This window comes from Marmota monax, unplaced genomic scaffold, assembly GCF_021218885.2.
Source record: "Marmota monax isolate L192 unplaced genomic scaffold, Marmota_monax_Labrador192_F-V1.1 WCK01_AAM20220418_F8-fsc00108, whole genome shotgun sequence".
Classification (NCBI taxonomy): domain Eukaryota; kingdom Metazoa; phylum Chordata; class Mammalia; order Rodentia; family Sciuridae; genus Marmota; species Marmota monax.
Genome location: NW_026694593.1, coordinates 1,955,203 through 1,971,138, shown reverse-complemented (window position 1 = coordinate 1,971,138; position 15,936 = coordinate 1,955,203). Strand labels below are relative to the sequence as shown.

At 55.5% G+C, this 15,936-nt stretch overlaps 2 protein-coding genes and 1 long non-coding RNA gene across 6 annotated transcripts; 1 reads left to right on the top strand and 2 right to left on the bottom strand.

Moving 5' to 3' along the window:
- Positions 1-23: 23 nt before the first annotated feature.
- Positions 24-5,913, top strand: LOC131423298 (uncharacterized). The gene is made up of 2 exons (XR_009224651.1): positions 24-168; positions 2,504-5,913. It is a non-coding gene; the product is annotated as an uncharacterized LOC131423298 (long non-coding RNA).
- On the bottom strand, positions 981-5,082 carry Pygo2 (pygopus family PHD finger 2). Its single transcript, XM_046421610.2, has 3 exons — positions 4,764-5,082; positions 4,313-4,362; positions 981-3,688 (listed from the first exon to the last, which is right to left on the bottom strand). Exons 1-3 carry the CDS (start codon positions 4,864-4,866, stop codon positions 2,627-2,629), a joined length of 1,215 nt encoding a protein of 404 aa, XP_046277566.1. The 5' UTR covers positions 4,867-5,082; the 3' UTR covers positions 981-2,626.
- On the bottom strand, positions 5,558-15,744 carry Shc1 (SHC adaptor protein 1). Of its 4 annotated transcripts, none has more exons than XM_046421608.2 (13): positions 15,583-15,744; positions 12,074-12,241; positions 11,437-11,507; positions 10,866-10,929; positions 10,629-10,748; positions 10,315-10,368; positions 10,082-10,133; positions 9,779-9,905; positions 8,742-8,940; positions 8,594-8,663; positions 8,380-8,514; positions 7,988-8,226; positions 5,558-7,161 (listed from the first exon to the last, which is right to left on the bottom strand). In XM_046421608.2, the coding sequence occupies exons 2-13, from the start codon at positions 12,236-12,238 to the stop codon at positions 7,033-7,035; spliced, it is 1,425 nt and encodes a 474-aa protein (XP_046277564.1). In that variant the 5' UTR covers positions 12,239-12,241; positions 15,583-15,744; the 3' UTR covers positions 5,558-7,032. The 4 variants fall into 4 exon arrangements, with proteins under 4 accessions (XP_046277564.1, XP_046277565.1, XP_046277562.1 ...); XM_046421609.1 differs by lacking the exon at positions 15,583-15,744 and adding an exon at positions 14,871-15,556; XM_046421606.1 differs by lacking the exon at positions 15,583-15,744 and having other exon boundaries at positions 12,074-13,502.
- Positions 15,745-15,936: the final 192 nt, after the last annotated feature.

Genomic DNA, 15,936 nt, shown 5'->3' with positions numbered 1-15,936 from the left:
GCCAATAAGAATTGAAATGCGAGTCGGCGAGGCCGGAGATCTCCGAGGCCCCCAACCTGGGACTGACCTCCTGTGGGGCGAGCGAGGGCTCAGCAAATGGAATTTTGCGTGGCCTTCCTCTCTTTCCTCGTGCCTAAAATTTCTGGAGGAAAGAGCCAAAACTGAAAGGTAAAGGGTGTTGTTCCCGAGATGACAAGGACAAGAAGCCAGGTTGGCCCAGGACAGACAGGGACAGCTGTAGGATGGGGGAAGGGAGAGAGAAGGGTGGCAGACGAAACAGCCCTCCTGCCACTCTTCCCACCGGCTCCAGCCACTCTACTTTAAAAGCGGGTGGGGTCTGAAAAACATCCAAAAATGAAATCTGCTAGGATGTTGTGGTGGGGCCCCCCCCCTCCCTCCCCCCACCCCGCGGGGGTAACGGGAATTGAACTCAGGGGCACTGACCACTGAGCCACATCCCCAGCCCTATTTTGTGTTTTATCTAGAGACAGGGACTCACTGAGTAGCTTAGTACTTTGCTGTTGCTGAGGCTCGCTTTGAACTGGCGGTCCTCCTGCCTCAGCCTCCGGAGCTGATGGGATGATAGGCATGGGAGGGCCCCCTCACTCTGGAAGCTACCCTTCACCCCAACACAAACGACTGAGAGGTGGAGAGGATGAGCCCTAAACCTAGAAGAGTTCAAGCGCTTGGTCCCAGAGATCTTGGAGCCAACTGTCCTGCCTGGCTCCAGGCCCGGGCCCGGAATGTGCTCAGAAAGGAAAATGGGTTTCTCAGAGCAGGGACATGGGGAGGGGTGTGTCAACGCAAGGCCTCCTTGACTCAGCAGCTTGAAGCAGTCGATCCAAGGGGTTGGATCTTCCCGCCATTCCCACTTCCAGGGGCCCTGGGAAGTAAACATCCCCACCCACACCACACCCTTACCAGTAGTGACAGTGGTTTCAACCTGCCTTTTTGCAGATAAACAACAATGTGTCCTTGCCTGGATTTTAAAGTCATTTTATTAACCCAACCGTACAAAAAAACCCCACGACCACATCTCTTGCCACTCCACTTTCTTCCAAAAAGTAGTGACGTCTACACTCCCCAGGAGTGGTTTACAGCTGTGGAGAGGGAGGCATACAAAAGTAGCAACAGGGGAGAAGCAAACAGAACCACAAACACAACACAAAGCTGGGGTGCCACCTCCACTGTTTCGGTGTGGGGAACACCAGCTTAGAGAAGCCCGAGGCCCACCCTCTTCCTCATAGCTGCAAAGGCTGTGGGCTCCACCAGGCAGTATCTTCCCTCCAGGTGCAGGTAGCAGAGAGAAGTGGGAGTAGGGACCAGAAGGTAGCCTTTGCCACCACACCCCGAGGGCTAGAGACCACAGACCACACTCCCTTCCCCGCCCTTTTGAGGAATGCACACAGGAGCTGTAAGGAACAAAAGCAGCCAAGAGGGGCTCCTGACCACAACCCAGGCTCAGGGCTGGCAGGCAGTGCTTTAAAAAGAAAAGAAAAACAAGCCCAGTGCAGGACTTTGGCTGAGACTAGTGAGGACTGCTAGATCACCAGGCCCAAGATGATCCCTAATGGCTAGGAAAGAGAGAAGCAAAAATTTCCAGGCTCTCCTTCCTTTTAGTACCATGGCATTGAGAATCCTGCTGACTCCTCCTACCCCCAAGGCTGTGACAGGGCCTCACTAGGATGCTCCTATCAGGGAGGAAATGAGGTATAAGGTCTTGGTACCTTTCCAAGCTTTCCTCCAACCAAGCCAGGGAGGCAGGGGTATGAGGGCGCAAAAAGCTGAAGAACAGCACTGGGCTTAATGTGCAACAGATGGGGGGCCAGGGGTGCCAACAGAGTCCAGACTCCAGGACAACCCAGACTTCAATTATTCTGGTCCCTCAGACCACGTGTCCCAATTTTTTTTTTTTTTTTTGGCAAAAATATGGTCATTAAGAGAAAAGCATGGGAAGCTGAGACCAGTGACTTTGGTATGAGGAAGATATGTCCTGACAGCACCTCTTACCTACTGTCATGAAGCCCCAAATCACCAAGAAACTGCCCTAGCTGGGAACGCGATTCTTCAAGCTGTTGGTGCTGAGGGAGGAGGAGCTGGACAGGTCTGAGAGAGGCAAAGGGGAAGGTAGAAAAAAGGAGGAATCCCCATTTATTCCCTAAAGAGGTCTCCCAGAGCCCACGAAATGGCTGTCGCAGGGATGGGAAGAGACCGGCTCCTCAAGCCAGAAACCTTCAATGCTTCACTCCAAAAACTAAGGCTAGAGCTGTGGGGCGAAACAGGGGTGTCAGGCACAGGTGTTAGATATCCATCATAGGCAGACAGGACACTCTTGCCCTCCTGAATTTCCTGTCCCCTTTTCTCTTGCAGTCACATCCCTAGGCTTCCTAATAGCCACAAAAAACGCTGGCTCTGCTCAGCAGGGCTTTGGTTTCCTGGATCTCCGTAGATCTTAATGTGTTGTTTCCAGAAAAGTGAGCAACCCAGGCTCTTCTGTCCCCAGGAACCATCATGTTTCTGCTCCGTGAGGATGGGGAACCAGCGGAAACGAGGGCCAGGAGCCAGACAATCACCCTGGAGGTGCAGGAAGGGACATGTGCACTTCCCTGGGACCACCTCGCCAGTGTCACCCATCATTAGCGGCCACCAGCTGCCCCATGCCCTCGCGGATGTAGACAGACTGGATCTCCTTGGTCTTGAGGCAGAGATCACAGGCCCAGACAGCAGAGGCCTCAGTGGTCAGCAGCCCATAGGCGCTCTCAGTCATGCCTGTGCACTCGCGATGGAACCACTTCTGGCAGGAGGCCTCACACAAGATAGCATCCTGGTCGTCATTCACCTCGCTCCGACAGGCACCACATGGGTACACCAGGCCTGGGGGAGGCTGGGGCCCTGAACCCCCACCTGCCTTGCCAGGGGGTGCTAGGCTGTTGGCATCCGGAGTGCCGCCACCCCGCCCACTGCTGTTTGGGGGAAAACTGGGCTGATTCCCATTAACAGCAGCAGCTGGCGAGCCCGAGTGGGGCTCCTGGGGAAAAGCAGTGGGAGCAGGTGGATTCAAGGGCTTCCCCCCATCCTCACCACCAGGGCCAGGAAAGCCGGGGTCTGGGCCAGGGAAGGGACTTGTGTTGGGGGGCAGGCTGGGGAGCCCCTGACCAGGTCTCTGTAGAGGAGAAGGGCCAAAAGGCACACCTGGCTGAGCAAAACGCTGGGGGAGAGAAGGAGGGCCCAGCTCCCCTCTGGGAGGCTGTCCCATGGTGGGTGAGATCATGGGGCCAAATCCCCCCACTGGCATCATCTGCCCACCTGGAGGGCTGAAGTTTTGACCCAGAGGCTGGCTGAAGGGTTGACTGGGAAAGTTCATGTTGCCTGGGGGTGGGTAGCCAGGGCCCTGGGGGGGCATGTTGAAAGCAGGTCCCATAGGATTAGGAGGAAAAGGGGGGGGTTGTCGGCGAAGTGTCTGGGGACCCCCTCCACCCCCGGTGCCATAGCCTGGGGGCACCTGGCCTGCCATGCCCCCTTGTACACGGAAGCTTCCAAAGGGCACAGGACTGCCAAGGAATGGAGGGGCTGCGCCCCCCACCTTAGGGGCTCCGAAGTCATCCTCAAAAGGGTTGGATGCAACCAGGTGATCCACCATGGGAGTCGGGGGTGGTGCAAACTCCGTCAGATGTGAGTAAGCAGGACCCTAGTGGAGAGCAGATGAGGAAAAGGGTCATGAAGGGACACACAGAGATAAACCAGGAGAGTCCTACCAACAAACAGAACACACACTTTGGAGATTGATACTGATCAACAGCTCAGGTCTAAAATAAAGATGCGCCTTAGCATGCAACTGAAAAACACAGGGTAGTGAGCAGAGCCATCACAGCACCATGACTGCTTTGAAAGAGAGCAGAAATCCCAGCTTTGGCCCTGAAGTAGGTATTTAACTTTTTTTAAGCCTCAGATTTCTTATCTGTAAAAAAAAAAAAAAAGACAATGCCTACCTCCCCAAACAAAAAAATGTACTTCAGCACAATCCTGGCATTTAGAAAAGACTGATAGTGATGGAATTTATGTTATCATCATCCAGGACAGGAAAAATGAGGGAGAGGAAGGTTGTGACCCTGTCCAATAAGACCTTTGATCAAATCATTCTTGGGGGAGAATATTTCCCATGGAGTTTATTATAAGGTTGAGAGAAAGGACCAGAAACAGAACAAGACAGTTTTCTCTTCTCCCTGCACCTAACAGAAGACCAAACATGGCAACAGAATAGACACAGCACCCCAGGGGTTGCTGAAATTACCCACCAACAATGGTAATTCACCTGAGTATTTGACTTTCTTCGCTTCTTTTCTGGGCTCTTCATTTGCAGACCTGAAAGAGCAGCAAAAGAAGAGGCAAGCAAGTTTCCCTAAGGTTTTTCAAACTTTCTTCCTCCCAGGAACTGCTCTAATGTTAATTCAGCATATACTCGTTTATTTTAACAAATATCAATGAGGAGTCATATGAAAATGAATTCTATGACCATACTCTTGAAAGACATGCCAGGTCTTGATATCACCCTACTCCAAGACTCCTGATATCCCACGTGGCTCCAAACCCCAAAGTCCATCCCTGACACCTGCCCCCGATCCCCGGAGGGCTAAACCCGCTGATCCTCAGACCAGAGCCTCCCAGCAGGCCCCGAGGCCCGAGGCCCACCCACCACCACTGACCCTCCCCTCGAAGGTTCCCGAGTCCGGGCCTCCCGACCCCCGCCCCCTCAGCGCTCTCACCGGCCTTGCCCTGCTTCCTCCCGGTGCTGGGCGGCGCAGGGGGCGGTGCGGGGCCGCCACCTCCCTCCAGCTTGTCCGGTGGGGGCGGCGCCGAGGCGGCCATGGAGTGGGGGACTGGGGTCAGCGGCGGAGGGGGGCGGAGGCCCCCTCAGGCTGCACCATCGCCGGGAAGGGGCCTCGGACAGCTCTGGCCCCCGAGCTGCAGCAAGCCGAAGACGCGGCAAGGGAGAAGCGCCTTCCTGGAGCGCAAACTGCGCGCTCGCTCCAGATTCACCGCTCGCCGCCGGCGGCAGCAACCGGAACCGGAACTTGCCTCGGCCGCCACCACCTTGCGCGGCGGGGGGGGGAGGGGGGGAAGCACTGACTGGCCGGGACCTTCCGCCCGGGAGGGAGGAGGTCGTACACGCCACGACTCTAGCAGAGGGCGCTTTCCGCCGGAGGAGCAGCCCTGGCCAGCTAGCCCAGGGCCGGCAGCGCTCTTCGCCTGCCCCTGCTGCCGGGCCATACCATCCGGGCGGGGCCGCCGAGGAGCGCGGGCCGGGCCGGCCTCGGCGTCCGTCCGGCTGCCGCTGGCCTGGCCGTGGCCGGCCCTGCGGGGACCCGCACCCTCCGCAGACACACCCCCGGCCGGCTGGCCGCACCTCCCCGCCTGTCAACTCGGCAGATCCCCGGCTTCCTGCACGCGGGCGTCGGACCGAGCACGGCCCGGCGAGGCCAGGTGGGGCTGCCCGCGACCTCCCGCCGCCCAGGCACCGCGGCAGACAGTAGGCCTTCCGAGGTCTCAGACGCCGAGGTAAAAGAAATACGGACTTTAATGGAGACTTTCCCTTTGGTATAACTGAGACCCGTGGAAACATCCAAACAAAAAGAGGCGGCGGCCAGAATTTAACAGTGATCCTCCCGGATCCCCACGGCCTGGAGAGCCCGCAGGGCCGGTTTCCGTCGTCTCACCAGGGTCGCGCCTAGAAGGTGCTCCACACCTGGAGGTTTTAAGCTACCACTTCGTGACATTGTACCAATCAATACTCAGCCACACTTCCCAGCCTCACGGTAAGGGACCCAAACTCAGTCCCAAGACTAAATCAGTTTCTGCTGCAGGTCTTACATTAAAAAAAAAAATGCTGCCAGTCCTAGTTACCTCTGAGAAAAATGCCAATTGTAAAAGGACTTGGAAAAGTCAAAGAGGTGATATATAAATGTAATCGATTATCATCATTTTGTGCTCAAAAGCCATGGAAAACAAGATTAGGAAAATAAATCTACAGCCCTAAAGTATATGCATATAAAGTAAAAAACTGAATGCAGTTCCAAATCTAGAGATAGTATTTAGGGATTGTCCAGTGCCTTAGAGTCTTAATACCCCTGTTCCCGCCTCCACAAAACCCACCCGGGTCAGTTTACTGTATGTACAGGAGGCCCAAATTCAGCCACCCGCACTGCCACAGATGGGGAGGCAGGGTGGAGCTACAGGACGAAGGGCTACTTTGGCTGTAGAGTAAACATGCATGCAAAAGAGAAAAGGTGGAGCTTACGAAATGTATATACAGACCCCTTGTGGGGAGGGGCCCCGGCCAGGAGGCACTGAGCAGGGGAGGGGTCCAACTACCCCCTGGCCGGTAGGGGGGCTATGGAGCAATCTCTAAGGGTTTTGTATCCCCAGGGAGAGGGGATACAGCTACCAGGCCTGCCTCTGTTCTCCCATCCCAAACTGGAGGGATGCTGAACAAGAAGAGGGCAGGGTTCCAAAAGCCAAAAAGGTGTCAACACCCCTGTCCTTGAATTCAGGGGCCTCTTTGCATAAAATATCTTCAGACCTAGGAGATGGTCAAAGGCACAAAGTTTAAACACTAGGGCAGAGGGGGACTGAGAGGGGTCAGGGGTACCCTGAAGCCCAGGGTGGACCAGAGGTGTGATTTGTTTCCGCTTCCCCAGAAGGTTGATAGCTTCGCTGGGCTTATCACCACAGGGCGTATGCCATTACAAGCACCTGCCTTCTTGAGGAAGGGAACATCAGATTGGCACAGGAAAGGCCCAGGCAAGGAGGCTACTCTGTACATTAATACTTTGGTGAGGTTTGGGGAGAAGCAGGGCTCTACCCCAGGCTCCTGACAAATCCTCCCTCAGCTGGATACTAAACCCAGAGTCCACACTACACCCAGCTCCTACCCAAGGCCAAGCCCCACAGAACACTCCCAAGTGAGTTCCTGAGAGTTAGGAAGGAAGGTGGAGGGGGTTGGAGAGCATCTTCTGGAAGAGAGGCTGGGAAGGATCACAGTTTCCGCTCCACAGGTTGCTGTAGACACAGTTCGCTGCCCGCAGAGATGATGGGCAAATGATTGTCCATGTGGTAGCTGATGAGATGACTGACACTCTCAAAGCGGTGATCCTTTGTCCGAACCTGTGAAGGAAAAGGGTCAGTTCAATGAAGAGTCCAGGAGACCTCTACCCACAAGGTTGTAGAAGATGGAACAGTCAACAGGTCTGAGAAAGGAGAATATGGGGTGGGGGGAAGCTTTTCATTAAGGCTTTTCTACAAAGAAATGGATGGATGGGAATGCTTAGGTCAATTAACTGGGAAAAGGTGAAGGGGACACCAGTCCACAAATCGTGAAGCTGAAGGACCTGGAGGAAGTTGGCATGTCTCAGAGGAGGATATACCATACAAAAAAAGCTGATTGCTGTAGAAAAGAAACCAAAGCTTTGAGGAGAAGGGGGACAATGGACTGAGCACTGAGTCTACAGGGAGCTGAGAGGGTCCCTAGCTCCTCTTACAATAGGAAACTTGGCATCTAGCCTCTACCGTCTAACACTGGACATCACAACCACTCCAGGGTGGTTTCCCTACAGGGGCTGGGGGTATAGCTCAGTTGGCAGAATGCTTGCCTCACATACACAAGGCCCTGGGTTCGATCCCCAGCACCACAAAATAAAAAAGAAAAGAGGGGTGCAGATAAGTATCTTCTAGCTCTGACAGGCTTATGGTCTGGGGATTTGAGGACTGGCCAAGACTGGAAGAACACAGCTCAGACTTAAGGACATGAGAAAGGACGGATCTCTAAGCCACAGGAGAGGGATGCCAGGCACCTAGAGGAGCAGGGGAGGTCCACAGAGAGCTGCCAGCAGGGAAAGCACTAGAAAGCAATGACGGAAGAAAGGAACAGGAATGCACGGAAGGGCACTGTATCTCCTTTCTGCCCCGCCCCCTACAATTCTGCCACACTCACCACACCCTCAGGATCCACCAGAAGCAGGTGCTTGGGCTGCCCACTCTGCAGGCCAGTGAGCACGTACTGGCCAGGTGTGGTCGTGCTCTCTCGCACCAGGAAGTCCCCGTTGAGCTGAAGCAGCGCCTCTGCCTCCCGCCGATTCAGCTTCCCATGGAACCAGGGCTCCCCTCGGAGCTGTTCAGCCATGGACATGGACTGGGGTTGGGGAGGTACCCGAAGGGCATCTTCAAAGGGTTCTAGGGGATAGAGAGAGGGTTAGGGTAGGTAGCTGGCCCAGCACTCACCTGGACCTAGACCGTCAGGAAAGGAAGCAAGAAAGCAGAGAGTGGATTGGCAGAAGAGGAGCACCCCAGCAGGAAGGTGGGGGATACAAAAACAGATACACTCACTCATATCAAAGAGGTCCCGGGGTACACTGCCATTGACAGCAGGATTGGGGGGCCCAGCCCCACCCCCTGCTTGCCGGGCCTTGTCTAGGTTCTGGACATTGACATAGGAGGGATCATCGAAGAGCTCTCTACCTGCTGAGGAAAGGGAGGCTCAATGTGACCCTGCCCTGCTCTTACACCCTTGGCTCTGCCCTCCTCAACCCCGGCTTTGTACCTGGGCAGGGGGGTGGAAGTGGTATCTGTTTACGGACTTCTGGGTCTCCCCCAGCAGACTGTCCGACAGGCTGCGGGGATAAAAATCAAGTGAGATCAGAGACCCTCACTCCTACTTGAGCCCAGGCGCCTCCATCCAAATAACTTACCAGTGTAGCTCCCAGGTGGCTAGAGGTCTGGACACTGGGTGGAGTGGGGCGAGCAACTCCTGAAGGGGCTCCTTCCCGAAGCCTCATGTCTACCACCCCCCCTAGAGGGGGCTCCTTCCCCGGAAAGTCATTATAGTACTGATGGTCAGGTGGCTCTTCCTCCTCCTCATCCCAAGCGGAGCCATCAAAACCAGCCATCCTGAGAGAGACAGGGCAGAGTGACGAGATGGGTGTAAATGTGTGGTGGCTGGGGGGCCACACTAGGATAACAGAACAGTGGCCACATATTGGGCATTTACTGTGGGTTGTGCCCAAGGTTGGGTGTTATAAACCCCATCATTTCATCCTCCTGGCAACCCTGTAACCTGATACATCTCCTTCCCTAACTCTGCAAAATGAGGAAAATGAGAATCAGAGGTGAAAAGATTTCCCTGAGGACTCACAACTAAGAGGGAATACAGCAGAGATTTAAATTCTGATGTTTTTTAAATTATTATTTGTTTAAATTCAGGCTATGCCCTCGGTTATTACAGTGTCTCCCAGGAGAGATGGGAAGCACTATGTAGCAGGGTGGGGCTGCTCCAAAATGGTTCAACCTCTCCAAAAACAACCTACTGGCCTCCTGCTAATCCCATGGAGCCTAATGCAGGAAAGGCAGGGACCTCAAAAAAGGAGAGAGAGCCTCCCAGTCCAAACTCTTGGTGGCTGTTAGAGGCAGAAAACAAAGGATGGAGAGGCAGGCAATGATGGGGATGGGCCAGAAGCAAGGAGACTGGAAAGAGAGAAGTCCACCACAGAGAAAGAGACGCCATTGGGAGGAGCGGAAACACAGCACCACCATGGGAAAGAGGAGGCAGACTGGTCTTGCAGCAGCCAAGGCCTCAAAAGACTTTCCTGATGGGCCACCAGAAACATAAGAATGGCAGGAAGTGTGAAGCAGGGGCCACAGGTTATTTCCTTCCCTGAACCTTTCAGAGCTCAAGTGTGGGAGGAGCAGACCCACTTTTCCATTCGCAGTCTGGGGCCCGCTGGCTCACCTGTCATGAGGGGTAACCAGCTTGGGTGGGTTCCTGAGGTATTGTTTGAAGCGCAACTCGAAGGCCTGGCCAATAGTGCTGATGACATCCTGGGCAAGCCCTTCTGGACACTCCAGTATGTGGCAGGCTGGGGGCACGGCAGAGGCCGTCAGTGAGCTCGAAGGAGGTGTGGACGGGGCCCCCATCCTCCCAGCAGAGCCCCTATCCGTTCCTCTTAGTCAGAGCACAAAAGGATAACCCCAGGTCCTGCTCACCTTCCTTACTGACAGCCGGCCCCACCCAGTGCTCCCCACCACGCCTCACCTCTCTGATTCACAGGGTCTTTGGCAACATAGGCGACATACTCGGCTGTGTCCTGGGGTGGACAGAGTCAGAAGAAGCTAGTTAGCTAAATGTTACAGCTCCATCCTGGCCCTAAGATTCAGTCCTTTTCAGATATTCCCACCATTCTAGCACCCCACTTCTCGAGCCAATGCCTTCCCAATCCCTAGCCCTTTACTTTTCTCCCCCAACCTCTACTCTGTTCCCCAACTCACCGGATCCCCGCCGGACGCAAATGAGATAGACTGCATGTGGTGGTTGGCAATGATCTGAGGGTTAGGGCAGGGGACGGAGGAGGAAGGGAATGACGTGTCAGGCAGCCTCAGGACTCTCAGATGCCTCTACCCCTGGCCCAGAACCCTGGAGTCCAAGTCTCTTTCTCTTGGCTTCTTACCCCATGTCCTCCTAATTTCTTCCTTCCCTACAATCCTGCTGCCTCCACATCCTCTCACCTAGTTTTGGTCTCATCCCTAGATCTCCCTTGGCCCTCCCCTCAGTGTTTCTGGTCCCCCTGCTCCACATCACCAACCTGTTTGCAGTCTGCGGCCATGAGATTGAGGCTGCTGGTGGAGACGGTGAGAGTGATTGGCATTCCAGCAAATTTCAGGTTACTCCTCCCCAGGATAGAGCTGAGTGGGCGGCTGCAGGGCTAGGGAAGGGCCCAGAGTCTCAGAGGGCACCCACACCAGGAGAGCAAACTCCTGCCTCAGGCTTCTCCCACACGTTCAGCCCCTCCACGTCTCCCAGCCCCGCTGACCCCACATACCTTTCTCCTCCTTGTTGCCCCCTTAGCACCCGGCACAGCCTCACATACCAGACTGATGGCCTCCCTGGGGAAAGAGGGGTACTCAGACCCACAGCATGCCTCCCATCCAGCTGGGGCTGCCACGGAGCTGGGGGAGGGGAAAGCCAGGCCAGACTCCCAGGGCACTCCAGGCTCTTTGTCGTGGTGGATTGAATTAAGAGCCTTTAATATTTGATGACACTGAAGGCCGCTTCCTGGCTGATTCAGTTAGAACCTCAATGGGTATCACCCCACCTCTTCTCAGCTACCAAATGTCCCATTCCCTAGCCAAAGGCAGCAGCAACCTTCCATCAATTTCCATTTTCTACTTCAACTCGACCAACTGTTTCTGCCACCTTCCCCACAATCCCCAAGACTAGGTAGGTAAGGAGGTGCCACACCAGAGTTGCCTCTTTGCATTCAGACTTAACTCCCCTAACTTTCCCTCAATCCTCTTCACCACCCAAAGCCACCACTAGCGCCACCACCAAGTGTCCCCCTTCCCGTGGCCTCACAATCCTAGGACTTCCACAATGCAGCCACTCCCACTAACCTGGTGACCTGAGTCCGGGTATTGAAGTCAAGGGCACGCATCGACTGCAGGACCTCCACACAGCCCATGTACTAAGGGACGGAGGGGAGGACCACAGGTCAGCAGCCTCCCCACCCCCTTCCCACAGAGCCCTAAGGCTTTCTTACATAATCCCTAAGGGAAGTAAGGCTGAAGTAGTCTGCCCACTACCTATGGTTACAACCCACCAAGCACAATCCACGGAAAACATGGAGAAAGAGAAAGGGCCAAGCTAGGAGGGCCTCATGCACTGGGGGAATCCGGAGGGCAGTGACAGGACTGGGTGGGATGCTTTGACATCTCTAGAAAAGGAGAGGAGTCTGGAGAGGAGAATCAAGAAGTCACTCATTCCCACACTTACTGAGAGCCTCTTGATGTGCCAGGCATTGTGCTAAGCAGGGTGGGGACAGTGGGGGGGCAGTGTCCAAAGAAGGAAGGGGGCCCTGGCAGAAATTTCCCCAGATGGGAAGGGAAGGGGAAGAGAATCAGAGAAGGTGCAAGAAAGGTTTCCGAAACAGAGGGTGCTGGTGGAGAAGAGGAAGGGAGCCCAGCACAGCTGGAGTGAGCAGAGGAACCGCAGGGGGTGTGGGAGGGAGTGGAAGGGAGGATGTTCACTCACCCGAACCAAGTAGGAAACCCCGGGTCCCATGACTTTGTCGTTGGGATGCAGCCAGCCCCTCGTGGGCTTATTGACAAAGCTCCCGTGGCGGGTCCACTCCTCGCCCCCCAGCTGGCCCCCTTCCACCCGAGTCCTGCGCCCGCCGCCTCCACTCAGCTTGTTCATGTCCTGGAGGAGGGGCAGGGGGCCTGAGTCTGGCATGGCTGCCCCTGTGATCCCCTCCCCATCCTCAGCTGCCCTTCCAGTCTCCCCCTTAGGCCCCAGGCGTCCCCCAGCCGGGTTGGCCAGCTTCAGGTTGCTCATCCGGGGAAAGAAGGAGCACAGGGTAGTGGGACTGTCGTCCCCAGGCAGAGGAGGCAGGATGGGCCCCAGAGACGAAGCTGATGGGGAAGGTAGCTCCTCCGGGGGGGTGGACCCTGAAGCCCCCTCCTCCAGCGATGACAGAGACTCATTCCGAAGTGGGTTGTACTTGGGCTTGGGGGGCAGGAGATCCATGGCTGGAGTTAGAGGGGGGTTGCTGCCCAGCCCGGCCCCCCTGCCAGTTCGGGCAAGGGGGCCAGGCAGGGGGCATCCCCAGGCCCTTAGCCTGGCTGAACCTCTATGGCCCAGGAGTCACAGGGGTCCTGGGGCAGGAGAAGGATAAGTGATTTCCATTCCCCCAGGTCAGACCCAGACAGTTTCGGGGCCCATCCCCACCAGCGTGGAGCCTCTTCTCTGGCTAAGACGAGAATAGGCTGGACCCGGAGCTGCCTGGCTCCTCCCCAGAGGCGGGGAACTAAGGAGAGAGACCAATCCCAAGGACAGTGCTGACTCACAGGCTCAGAGGGGCTGAGCTCCCCCAACCACCGCCCCAACCTAGAACTCCTGCTAGGGTAAAGCTAGCGACACCCTTCCCCTGCCCAGTGTAGGGCAGCAACTAGTAATCTGGAGAGGAGGAAAGTGGAGGTGGAAGGGAAAGATGGAGGAGTACGGAGGAAAGGAAGGAGATAAGAGGAGGTCTGGATCAATCCAAACCGGACATGGGCAGGCAAAAGAGATCAGGAAACCAGGGGAGGCTAGCGGGGAATGAGGGAGGAAACAGACAGCTGGGGGTGGAAAGGGAGGGGATCCCGGGACTCAGCATTTCCCTTCCTGTCCAGGTTGAACACACACATTCCCCCATCCTCCAGCCCAGGCCACCTCCCACCACTACCATATACAGGGGGGTAGTGGCCCCGGGGAGCCTGGGCCATTAACATCCTTTGCTACAACAGCTGTGGACTGGGGACAGGAAGGAAGTGGTCCCAGTGGATGCAGCAGGGGCCTAGCGGGTGGGCAAGGCTGGTGAAGTAAGTGAAATAAAGTCCAACCTGGGTGGTGCCTCAGGGAGCTACAAGACAAGAACTCCATCAAGAGGATATGTTCAAGCCTCTTTCTCCATGCATGGCGCCTACCAACCAAGGAACAATGGCCCACGGTCAAGCACTGTTCTGCCCCATTTCCAAGGGACCATTAGCAAAGTAAAATAATAAAGGTAAGAAAGGAGGATCAGAGCACTAAGACTAAGGTCAACCCCTTGGGCCTGCCAGGTACACCCAGACCCCTCCTCTTGCAGGGCTTTCAACCTCACCAAAGTGTCCCTTACACTAGAGGAGAGGTCTGGCAAGGGAAGGTGGGAGAATGAAAGTTCCCAAAGAGAAATGCAGGCTACAGACCACTATAGATAGAGTGGTCGCAAGACAAATCTGTGTCAATAAGGACAGGAGAAAAGGGTGCCAAAAGATGAGCTGAGGCTGGACTCAAGGAACAGTCCCAAGCCTATTCCTGCCACCCACAACTTCCTGCCGCAGTTCTGCTTGAGGCCATAAAGGAAGTTGGAAAGTGACCAAAATACAAGTAGTAAAAGATACATCTTCCCCCAGGCTCATCTCAGCATAACCCTTAGGTTTGCTTCAGAGGATTAAAACAATCTATATGAGTGAAATGATTAACACTAGTAGCACTTAAAGTATGTCAAGTACCTTGCTTAACTCTCTCCGCTTCCCTCAGTTCTCATCCCCGAGAGCCATGTCACTGCATTCCCCCACTCCCGAGAAGGAATTCTATTATCCATTTGCTAAGGCCTCAGCTCTCAAACAGAGAATGAGGGAGGATTCTGCCATGGCTTCATGCTTCCAACACACACACACACACACACACACACACACACACAAACCAGTATGTCCTCATCTTTAGAGATGAAGTGCTGTGTGAGACTGCAAGATCCAGAGATGGGAATGACCCAAAAGGTGTGGCCACTTGGAGGAAAAAAGGATGACTCCTGAAATTTGCACAGGGAGAAAGAAAATTGCCTGCTAGAGGTCCAGGCGATTGGGTATTTGAGGCAAAAAGCGCGTGTTGCTTCTCAGGCCAGCAGAGAGGAGAAAGGAGAGCGGGAAGTAGCAGGAAATGGCGAGGGCCTCTGGAATGTCTCCAGCTAGGAAGGCTGCAAACGGAGCCAGGACCAGAACCGAATGCCCAGACCACAGCTTTGCCCAGGGGGAGGGGAAGACCCAGAGAAGGGGGACTGAGGGGTCCCTTAAAAACCACGAAATGGACACTAGTCGCTTCTCCGGGCTCCAAACCACCATTCCCGGGTGGAGGGAAACTTTGGCTCCCGTTGGCCCCCAAGGCCGCCACCAACAACCCGCCGCCCCACCCCGCCTCGGGCAGGAAGACCTCAGCGGTTTGCTGGTCCTAGGAAGGAAAATTCTGAGCAAGTGTCTCTCCCACTCTCCTACCCAACCCCAAGTCCAGCGCCCCTCCAGTGGACCCACACCTGGAGGATCTACTTGAAGGTAAGGGCAGAGAAGCCGGCCGCCTCTAGTCTCCCCTCCCAGCCGGGATGGGGACTTCGACTTTCCACCTGGAGGAGCACGAGCGTCAGGAAACTGAGCCCGAGGCCCAGAGAGAGGAAGGACAGGGCAATGTAAGCGGGCGACTGAGACAAGCTCTGCAGGCGACGACCTGGGTCCCCAGGGATCAATCTCTTAAGGGGGCGTGGGCCCCTAGACGCGCGCCTCAGATTTCTAGGCAGCCAAGCTTCGGGACGGCGGACGTGGACTACGGAAGGGGCGGAGCCCCCGGAGGGGGCGGAACCCCCGAGTCACAGCTTCAGTAAGGTAATCCTTTGAGGAGAAAGCCTTTGCCCTTTCGGAACCTAGGCTTTGACAGACAGGAATTAGCGGAGAGTCGCTGTGAAGAGGCGGAGTTTTGGAGAAGTGGACGGACTAAAGAAGGGTTTCTTGTAGTAGGGCTTAGAAGCATGCCTGGGGGTGGGACTTCCAGGAAAGCTGGACGACAGGGTGGAGTCACGACAATAAAAGACAAGTCGGGGTTCGGGGAGACCCCAGAAGTTGGGAGGTGGGACTTCCGGGGAGGGGGTCTCAGGAGGCGGGGCTCACAAATGACGACCGGAAGTGGGGTCCCGGGAGAGGGGTTCCGGGGTGGAGGAGTGGGTCGCCTAACGAGTAAAAAAAGTCAAGACTCACCAGGGCCTCATGGAGTCTCCGCACCGCACCGCGGGCCAGTCTGGTTGCGGATCACGCCACTGCCTGCTTAAGTCGCCGCTCTAACTTTCTCCCCGGCCCGGCCTCCCCGGAGAAACTTTATTACACTCACTTCCGGCCTCACTAACCCTTGACCCTCTACCTCACGGTCCCTCCTCACCCGTCCCACTTTCCCGAACCAGCCAATGGCAGCGCGAGAATGCTCATGGAGCAGTGATAGCCAATAAGATGCCTATTTTTGACCCAAGCTTGTTCTTCGGGAATGTGAGAATTGCACTCCAATAAGGACTCGAGGAGAAGCAAATCTAAGCCAATAGGAGGCTTCAAGGTGGAGTT

Coding starts and splice junctions, on each gene's coding strand:
- Pygo2 (XM_046421610.2), bottom strand. CDS start 4,866: ATGGCCGCCTCGGCGCCGCCCCCACCGGACAAGCTGGAGGGAGGTGGC. Junction 4,363..4,763: donor GAGGAAGCAGGGCAAGGCCG/GTGAGAGCGCTG, acceptor CTGCTCTTTCAG/GTCTGCAAATGAAGAGCCCA. Junction 3,689..4,312: donor GAAGAAAGTCAAATACTCAG/GTGAATTACCAT, acceptor GCTCTCCACTAG/GGTCCTGCTTACTCACATCT.
- Shc1 (XM_046421606.1), bottom strand. CDS start 12,568: ATGGATCTCCTGCCCCCCAAGCCCAAGTACAACCCACTTCGGAATGAG. Junction 10,930..11,436: donor ACCCGGACTCAGGTCACCAG/GTTAGTGGGAGT, acceptor CTCTTTCCCCAG/GGAGGCCATCAGTCTGGTAT. Junction 10,369..10,628: donor TGGCCGCAGACTGCAAACAG/GTTGGTGATGTG, acceptor CCTAACCCTCAG/ATCATTGCCAACCACCACAT.